General features: G+C 57.0%; 1 protein-coding gene across 4 annotated transcripts in view; it reads left to right on the forward strand.

Annotated features, from left to right (window-relative positions):
* Positions 1-7358, forward strand: part of VAV2 (vav guanine nucleotide exchange factor 2) — a 194754-nt gene extending 187396 nt beyond the window's left edge. For all 4 annotated transcript variants that reach the window (XM_077149047.1, XM_077149049.1, XM_077149050.1 and 1 more), the window contains 3 exons: positions 425-548; positions 2289-2443; positions 5224-7358. In XM_077149047.1, the coding sequence (XP_077005162.1) occupies positions 425-548; positions 2289-2443; positions 5224-5271 (327 nt within the window). In that variant the 3' untranslated portion in view covers positions 5272-7358. The remainder of the gene's footprint in view (positions 1-424; positions 549-2288; positions 2444-5223) is intronic.
* Positions 7359-9926: the final 2568 nt, after the last annotated feature.

Genomic DNA, 9926 nt, shown 5'->3' on the forward strand with positions numbered 1-9926 from the left:
TCCCTACCATGGCTCGGGTGCTCTGTCCCCAGTTCCCTCCTCCACAAAGGAAGTCACAGTGGACTTCCAGGAACCTCAGCCTCGCTGTTCTTTGCTCATTGTCTCATTTGGAAAAGTCCCCAGAAGTAATTGCTGGATCAAAAATATTGAAGGGGGGTGGGCCATGGTGGCTCAGCAGGCAGAGTTCTCACCTGCCATGCCAGAGACCCAGGTTCGATTCCCGGTGCCTGTCCATGCAAAAACAAGACCAAAAAAAAAAAAGAAACACTGAACAGCGGTGCTGTGGGAAAAGAGAGAAAGGGGTAGTTCTTGCTGGGGGTGAGGGGAACAAGGAGACAAGTCCCTGGCCATGTGCTTGAGGTGGTCATGGGGGAGGACTGCCTGGAGGCGGTGGCAGTGGTCAGTGAGCACACGCCTCCTGCAGGAGCTGGTGGAGTACTACCAGAGCCACTCGCTCAAGGAGAGCTTCAAGCAGCTGGACACCACCCTCAAGTACCCTTACAAGTCTCGGGAACGCGCAACTCCCCGGGCCTCCAGCCGGTCCCCAGGTGAGGTGGCCACTGCTCCCCAGCACCCCAGGGCTCCCCTGGGGGCATGTGCTCCAGCCCGGGTCCTCTCTGCCCCCGCATTGTCCTGCAGTCCCCTGCTGTGCTGGCGCCACTGGCAGACAGGTGGTCACGCAGCTCCTCGGACAGCGGGCAAGGCCCTGCTCCAACCCAGCTCCCCTACCAGAGATCAGTGGGGCAGTTCCCATTGGTGGGAGAGGACAGAGCAGGGTCCTCGCTGGGCAGGGAAGCCAGGGCCATGCTCCTGTCCCCCGCTGGTGGGCAGGGAGCCAATGCCTGGAGCTGGGAGGTGACCTGGAATCAGGAGCCGGGTGGGGGGACCAGGCCCAAAACGTTCGGCTGCCAGCCCAGGGCTGCCAGGCCACTGCTTCCTCCAGCCTGCAGGGGACTGCGGGACCGCGGGTCCCACCGGGCAGTGGCAGGACGGGGGAGGGAAGACCGGCCTTGAGTGGACCTACTGTGTGCCGGGCAGGGCGCAGGCCTTCGGCACCTGTCGTTTCTGAGACCCTGGAGGCCTGCCCACCTGCCGGGAGGGGGTGGTTCTGTGCTCCCTACAAGGGGGCGGGTGCAGAGGGTGGGGCCGCAGTGGCGGGACCCCCAGGCTGCGATGGTCGTCCTGGCCCTCCTGGCTCCCTTTGGCAGGTCCTCGGCTCCTGGGCCCTTTAGCTGCGCTTGCCTGTGAATCGCGTGGATGCCCCCTTGTGCCCCCTTTTTACGTTCTCTCTCGCCTCTTTGCAGCTTCCTGTGCTTCCTACAACTTTTCTTTTCTCAGCCCTCAGGGCCTCAGCTTTGCTTCTCAGGGCTCCTCCACCCCCTTCTGGTCAGGTACCGCTGCGGCTCGCGGCGCGGGGCCCGGCTGGCCCCCTGTCTGGTTCCTGTCCACAGCTGCCCGCAGGGCCCGGCCTGGTGCGGGGTGGGGGGTGGGGCTAGGTGGCGGCTGCAGCCCCTGAGGACGCCTTTAGGCTTGGCGCTGCTGCCCCTCACCACGGCCGGCCCCCTGTGCTGTGCCCGTCCTGATGACCACGTCCCCAGCCTCCTCGTGGTCCCTTGTCGCTCTCTGGGGCTTTGCCTCTGGTCACCTAGAATAGCCTGTGCAGCCAATTGGGGTGGAGCTGACCAGAGGGGGTGCGTGCAGGGGGAGGAGGGGATCTTGGTCAGCCTTGGCTGGACGGGCCTCACTGCCAGAGCCAAAGTAACCTACCCCAACCTCCAGCTGGCCGGTGGCCAGCGGCCATGCACATTTCCCCTTTGCACAGTCATTGCCATTTGTCCGTCAGACCCCCTGAGTCCCGGGCTGAGCCGGGTCGAGCTGGGTTTCCAGTCTGATTTGGGGTTCTGGAATTGGGGATACAGGGAAAGTCCGCTGCCCAGACCCGGAGTCCAAGCCCAAGTGCCTAGCAGCTTTCCTACCTCCGGTGTTGACGTAAAACCACTGCAGCCTCCCTGCCCGGGGCCGGCACAGGGAGTGCAATGACGGGAGCGCCAGGTCCCCTCATTGACCCCCGAGGCTGCCCCGTGCAGTGAATAGCAGCTCCAACCCCTTTCTTTGGGGAGCAGAGGATCGGACAGGTGCGGGCCGGGGTTTGGTTGCCCCACAGAGCAGGTGGCAGCCCTGGCATGTGGATGCCAGGGGGGAGACCCAGCTCGGCCAGGGGCCTGCCCCCAGCCTCTGTGCCCCCGCCCCCAGCAGCCGTGTGATAGTGTCTTTGCCCCCACCCGCAGTCTTCACACCCCGGGTCATCGGCACGGCTGTCGCCAGGTACAATTTTGCCGCGCGGGACATGCGGGAGCTCTCACTGCGGGAAGGTGACGTGGTGAAGATCTACAGCCGCATCGGTGGGGACCAGGGCTGGTGGAAGGGCGAGACCAACGGGCGGGTGAGTGGGTCAGCCCAGGGCCCGCCCCCACGCAGAGGCCGCGGGACCCCTTCTCTGCTTTTGCTCCGGCCAGGGTCTCCCTTGAGCGGGTGCTTTTGTCCCCAGTGCACGGGGGAAACGGAAGCTGCAGGAGCTTAGCTGGGAGCCAAGGGCACGCAGCTGGGAAGCGGCTACCCCAGTGGGAGCTGGGCTCAGGCTGGCCTGACTCAGGGCTGGCCCTCCGTCCTGCTCAGCTTTGCTTCCTGGCACTCCTGAGTGACAGGTTCTGCCTATGGTCTTGGGGTCCCTGGCAGGTGCCCCCACCCTGCTTTCAGGAAGCGACGTGCAGGACTGGGGGTAGGTCCCAGAGTCCTTGCTGGGCACCTCCTGCCAATTTCCTAAGGCCCTAGGGAGATGGGATGGGAAATGGCTTGCCCTGTCCTTCTCTGCCCTGTGCATACTCTGCTCCAGCTCCAGATGCCCAGAGACTCTTCTCTTCCTGCCCATCTGGAGATTCTGCAAAATTCTCTGGCCCCCTTCCCCTACCTTGCTGCAAGGTGTCTCAGCTTCTACCCCACAGAGCACCAGAGCTCCATGTGCCATCAATAAGAAAATAGGCCCACCTGGGGTGAGAAGCCTCTAGAGGCCAAGTCCAGCTTCCCTGGGCACTGCAGAGGGCCAGAGGCAGGCCCACTGGAGTGCAGACAGTTGGTCAGGGATGGCTCCCATTTCTGACCCAGTCGAGGGAGCCCATCTTTCTCCACCTAGTGTGAAGTCTGTCCCTTGGAGGTCTCAGATCTGATCTGTTTTCCACCCAGCAGCACCCCCAGGAGTGTGAAAGCTACTGCATTCTAGGCAGCTGATCAGACAGCTCGGACCACTGGCTCCCAAAGGGGCCTGTAGGTCCCAGCATTGGCAACACCTGGGGCTATGATTTAATAAGTGCATATGGGGGTCTTTCCCCAGATCTACTGAATCAAACTAATTTCCCAGGTGATTTGGTTGCACAGTTAAGTTTTAGAACCACTGGCTTAGAGTGGTATTAGATTTTTCTGATTTGACACTTTTGTGATTATGCAATGTCACTTTTAATCTCTTGGAATACTTCTTGCTATGAAGTGTATTTTATCAGCTGTTAGTATGACACCAACTTTCTTTGGATTAGTATTGTGTATGACACACTTTTTTCTATCTTGAATTGCTTTCAACTTTTCTGTGACCAAATAGCTAAGCTAGGTCTCTTACAAGCAGCTGGGATTTTTGAAATCCAGTCTGACCGAACAATCCTTGCCTTTTAATAGGTGTGTATGGTCTATTAAAATTTAATGCAATTTCTGGGATATCTAAGTTTAAACTCATCATCTTACTGTCTGTTTTCTATTTGTCATATATATTCCTCCTTTCTTTCTCCCTTCTTGCCTACTTTTAGGTTCATCAATATTTTTTACTATTCCACTTACCCTCCTCTGGATTGTTTTGTTATTATACTCTTTTACTGTTTTTTAATGGGTTACCTTGAAGGTTACAGCATGCACCTTTGACTTCTTAGAGATTTTCTTAAAGTAGTGCTTTTACTAGTTCCCAGACAATGCAAGGACCTTACAACCTTTAAGTACATTCATTTCTTGTTGACTTTTGTGCAGAGGTTGTTATGTGTCTTAATTCTGCATATTGTAATACCCCCACAAGACATTATTTTTGTTTTAAGTAGTTAGCATTCATTTAGATTTACTACCTTCCCAGGGCTTTTCGTTTCTCCCTTTATCACTATGCTTCCATCCTAGACCGTACTTCTGCTCCTAATAAATATCTCAATTACTCTTGGATTTCAAACATCTCTATTTCACTTTCCTTTTTTTTCTCATTTTAAAATGTTTGGAACTTTTTGTTTTGACACACCTTCAAATTAACAAAAAGTTTCAAGATTACAAATAACTCCCACGTGCCGAGATTTTTGAAACTTTAGTTTAATGCTTTTCATAAGGTTTGGAAACTTCTCAGCCAGTTACAGCATCTCTCCAGATGCTTATCTGTTCCATTTTCTCTTTTCTTCTTCTGAGATTCTACTGGCACAGATGATGTATCTTTTTAACATGGCCTATACATCGTTTATACTGTTTAGCTATGTTCTACATCCTACTTTCTCTCCAGTTTTCCAACCAATTACTTCCTATTGGCCTGTCTTCCAGTTTATTAATCTTCTGCTTTGTCTAATCTGCTGTCAGATTTATTTATGCAGTTCTTAAGTTCAGTCATTATACTTTTCAGTTCCAGGATTTCTATTTGATTTCAGATTTCAGCTTTCTAATAAAATTTTCTGCCTTTTCACCTATTTTCTTAAAGGTGTAAGTTAGCGTTCCTTCAGTTCCCTGATGATCGCTTCAGTGACTGGCGGACCTGTGGGCTGGTTTCTCCTGCCTGTATTTTCTCCTGGTGCTCTGATGGGATGCTGAGCTTGGGTGTAAAGACACCTAGGGGCTCTCAATGATGTTATTTTCCTCCAGGGAGCAGTTACGTTTCCTCTGACTCGCAGGTGGAGGGTGAGCAGATCGCCTTAACCTGGCCAAGGCTGGCATAGTTCTCGGTCACCCTTACTTCTGCGGCGTGGCCACTGCAGGTTCTCACAGGCAGCAAAGGGCTCTTTCGGGACCCCTCTGCTCGACAGGCTGGCTTAGTGCTCTGGGTGGTGGCAGCTGAGCCCTGGCTTTTTGAAAGACCCCTCATCTCTAGGACCCTCTGCTAACTACATTCCCTCGCGGTACCCCCAAACGTGCACACCCATCCCCTCCCGTCTTTTTCAGATTGGCTGGTTTCCTTCAACGAATGTGGAAGAGGAAGGTGTGCAGTGACTGCAGGGACCCCTGGGGATTTGGGGATTTCGGGGAAGCGTTGCCCCAGCTCTGAAGTCTGTCTCTCAGCTCCACGGCTCAGAGGGAGAATCCTCACCAACCTGCCAGTTCTCAACAGCCCGTAGGGATGGGTGGGGTTTTCCAAGTCCTGAGCGTCAGTCGTCTCGCCATCAGTCCACCCTTGGTGACCTGTCCCCCGTCTGCTACTTGTACATAGAGGAAACCTAGGCCCGCCCTGCTGTTTGCCACTAAAGAGAGGGTGGGCTGGCAGCGTAGCGAACCAGGTCCCGGGGCACTGCCGGGACCAGGAGCTCGGGGCTTGCACCTGTCTGGGTGATATGGTGTTCAGGAGCCCAGGATCCAACGACAAAGTCGGTCCCAGGGAGGGCTGGGCACGACAGAGAGGCCTTCGTCCCCCAGCCCTCCTGCTCAGCCCTGGCCTCTCGGCCTGCCTGTATCCTGCTGCTCGCTCTGATTCCCAGGGGGAGGTTTCAGGGCGCTGGAGGTGAGGGACCAGCTCCGGTTATGGGCTGCAGCTCCCGCCCAGTCTCCGCTGTGCTTGGGTCTCGGAGGAGAGAGCCTTGCAGGGGGCTCTGCGCAGCCTTCCTAATCCCCCAGGACGATGCCTCGACTTCCCCACTCAGTGCCAGGGGGGGATGCGGAGGCCCCAGGGCAGGCCCCTCCCTGGGAAGGAGCCTTAGGAACGATGAATCTCTCGACCCTCTTCCTGCCAATGGTACTGTCCTTCACCCCTGCCCCCAGAGTCCCTTTCTGCAAGCCCAGGAATGGTGAGTCCCTTTCTGCCCTGCTGCCAGGTAGAGACGTGGTTTGAAAACCCTAGATGGGCAGCGAAGGAAACAAGGTTTTCCCCTCGCCAGGTCTCTGCTGCTCGCCTTCTCCCAGGAGACCCTCCGCTGCTCGCACCGCACCCCCCACCCCACTGCAGAGTGGCCCCTCGGGCTTCCCAGCCTTGGCGTGCTCGTGTGCTAGCCCTCTTAAAGGGCCCCTGGCCGACAGCCAGCCCAAGATAAGTGCTCTTGGGGGTAGCTCTACCCCCCCCCCCATGAGGTCTCCTGACTTTTGACCTCTGATTGGCTCAACCAGACTGTTTTCTTGGCCCTGGTGTCACCTGAGACCTAGCGACACTGTCCACCTTCGAGCTACGTGCCAAAGCTGCGGGTGAGACCTGAGCCCAGGTGGCGCCTTCCCCCCCCAGCAGCCACAGGGCCCTGGGTGAGGGGGACGGTGGTCCCTGCTGGAGGAGGGGGCTGGGTACTGTGCCACAACCTGCGGGGGTCCTTTCTGAGGTCAGCCAGTGTCCTCCAGGCTGTGCTCACTCCCCCCCCCCCAGCCTCCTGGGGCACAAAGAAGTGAGGAGGGGTTGGCAAGGTGGAGGGAGGGAAGACAGCCTGAAGCCCCCGGCGAAGGGAGCGGACGAGATGGGTTGTTTGGGGGGTGCTGTGGGAGGAGGAGGAAGGCGTGAAGAGACAGCATTGGGGGCCTTATTTGCGGGGCTCCGGACCTTCGTGGAGTGACCTCTGGCTCAACTTGGGGTGGGAGCGGGGAGAAAACCAGCCTCCTTTTGTGTTTACTGTTGTCAGAAAAAAAATTGGGGGGAGGATGGGAGCGGGCTTATTAGTTTTTTAAGGGGGGAAGTTTGTAATTATTTCATCCAAATCTCCCGTTATATATCTGTGAATAATAAGGAAAGATTTTATAATAGCGAGAAAGTGATGTATATTTTAGTTCATCATGAAACAAGCCATGGCGATAACGAAGGTGACTGAGAAAAAAATCATTGCAAGCCCTCATTCTGTGAATTTTTCTGTCTTGCTTTCGTTTGTTTTGCATTCTTGCTTGGTTTCGTTTTTGCACGGCACTGACCAGCACGGGAGGAGGGCTGGGAGGCGGGGGCCGCCCGGGGTCTGGGGCTTAGCTGTGGACACAGGCACCCCAAAGCATGCGGTTCAGGGATCCGGGGTCTCCGCCACCTGCAGCTGCCCCACGTGAAACACAAACTGTACATCTGCCCACGGGTTTTCTCAGACCGTGGTTTTTACTGCAAATAAATCTCAGTTCTGTTCAGCGGGAGTCGTGGTCTTTCATGCAGAGGGAGATGGTGGGGGGCGGTGGGGTGAGACTTTCTCGGGGTGCTGGGGCATGGAAGAAGGTGCTTGTGCCACGGCTCCCCGTGCCCCCTGCAGTGTCCAGAGCCCCCCTGCAGAGCTCGGAGGCAGTTGTGCCCTCCCAGCCCCAGTGCTGCCCACCCCCACCCCGGGCATCTTCGTGGCTCTGGAACCCCTATTTCCTTATGCATCGTTGGGAGATGAAACGAGCATGTGCTCCCTTAGGTTGGGTTCTGTCCCACAATAGAGAAGGTCAGAGCAGCACAAGAGGTTTACTTTTTTCACAGAAGCAAGGCCACTTCCCACACCGTGCATCACACCCCCAAAGAAAAGGGAGGCCACAGGGGGCTGTTTAAGGGGGCATCCCTGTGTTGGTAGCGTGCCCCCCAAATTCACGTGTCCCTGGATCCTGTGAATGGGGCTTTGTTTGAAAATAGGGCCTTTGCAGATGTGTTATGAGGTTGCACTGGGTCAGGCGGGGCCTCATGTCCACCTGAGGGAGAGGAGGACGCGGGCACTGCCGGGACCCTCGGCTAGCATGTTTGCTGCCCTAAACGTGGCCCAGCACGTGTGGGTGGCCTTGGAGAGCCCGGGGCCCGGAAGCCAAGCACCGTGGTGGGTCTGCAGACCCTGCACGCTGCAGTTGTGGGAGTATTGGGTGGAGGTCCGACCATTGGAGGGCCTGTGGGTGGGGGTGGAGGCCCTGCGCTGGGAGGTCACGGCCTGCCCGAGGTCACGGTCCGCCCTCCCGCCCGGACCCGGTGCCCTTATTTGGGAGGTGCCTACCGGCCCCAGCACTGGGAAGCCGATGGGAGTCAAGAGGCCCTGTTACCAGAAGATCACGAAGCTCACGAGGCCTCGTGCCCCTAATTCCGACCCCGTGGGCAGGAGCTGGCCTGGCCTTGGCAGCTGCAGTGTCTGAGCTTTAGAAATGCTCCCTGGGGGCAGCTGGAGGTGGCTCTGCGAGGGAGGCGGTGGCAGCCCTTTTTGCATAGGTGGAAATGAGGCTGCACCACGGTAGGTGACCTGAGACCACATGGCCGCTGAGAGGGGATCCCCCAGTCCGGCCTGACTCCAGAGTTTCCAGACACCTCCTCCCTGGGCCGTGGCACCCACCGTTGCTCCAGCTCAGCTCAGGCTGGACGCTGGCCTGGGATTCTACATGTGCAGACTGCCAGGAGGGGATCTGCAGGCTGGAATATGGCTGGGAGTGCCCACTCCTCCAGCTTAACCCCCAGCTCCTCCTGACACCCAGGCGAGATTTCATCTGCAGAGGTGGCCGCGAGACTGTGGGCATGAGATAGAGGCCCCCAGCAGGGCCCCTTCACAGAGGCCCATGCAGCTCTCCTGCCTTGGGCCCTGCTCCACCCTCCCAAAGCTGCCCACAGACTCCTCTCTCTGCAGGGGGCAGGTGGGAGACAACCCCTGAACAGCTGACCATGGCAAGAAGTGGGGAGTACAGGGCCTGACCACGGAGGGTCCAGGCCTGGTCACCACGGGGGTGAGCCCACACCGGGGCACATGCACTAAGGGTCTGGGGGCAAGGGGAGAAACTCTCCAGGCCTTTGATTCAAGCCCCCATGTCCTGAGAGCAAAAAAACCTCCCACTTATTGTTTCTACCTGCCAGGCATGGGGCAAAATACCCTTTACTCATTCCTCGCATGTGCCGGACACTGTGGTCACCATTGATGTCCCTGTTTACAGATGGGGAAACTGAGGCAGAGAGGAAGGAGTGGCTGAAAGACCCCCAGGAGATGATGGAGTCAGGATTAGAAACTGGCTTCTGGTGCCACTGCAGGTGGCTCGGGGGTCTGGAAGACAAGTCCTGGAACCCAGACCCCATGACACAGGTCAGAGTTCAGAAGACCAGACACCCCACCCTGGCCGGCCTCCATCGGAGATGCTGTCCCAGTAGCTGCTTGTCTGGACGTGAACCTGGAGGCTGCGTCTGTCTGGGGCGGGAGAGGGTACTTGGGGACACCCACCTCCCCATCAGTCCCCCCAGAGACAATGCAATGGTGACTAGGACAGCCCTCTGGGTGTAACTCTGGCCACGGTTCTTTCATTTAAATATGTCCTCAAGGACATGCATTCTACATCATAATATGGGGTCAGGATGCTGGGGCTGGACCAAAGGTCTGCAAGTGGAAGGGGCAGGTGCAAAGTGGCAGAGTAGGGGGCTTACAAGTCACTGCTGCCTGGTTTCCTGGCCGCCAAACAGACACTGTACTATGGGTGGGCTTAACAACAGGCATTGATTGGCTCACGGTTTTGGGGCTAGAAGTTCAAAATCAAGGTGTCATCAAGGTGATGCTTTCTCCCCAAAGGCGGGTGTAGGGCTGGCTGCCGGCAAGCTGGGTCCTCTGCTCTCATCACATGGAAATGGAGGTGAAAATGTCTTTTCCTTTATTTTCCTGGGTCCACCACTTCCAAGTGCTCCTCCCTGGGGTCTCTCCCTATACCTCCTCTGTAAGGCGTCCAGTAGTGGAATTAAGACCCACCCTGCCCCAGCTGGCCACACTCTCAGA

Source organism: Tamandua tetradactyla, chromosome 2 (assembly GCF_023851605.1).
Source record: "Tamandua tetradactyla isolate mTamTet1 chromosome 2, mTamTet1.pri, whole genome shotgun sequence".
NCBI classification, from domain to species: Eukaryota; Metazoa; Chordata; class Mammalia; order Pilosa; family Myrmecophagidae; genus Tamandua; species Tamandua tetradactyla.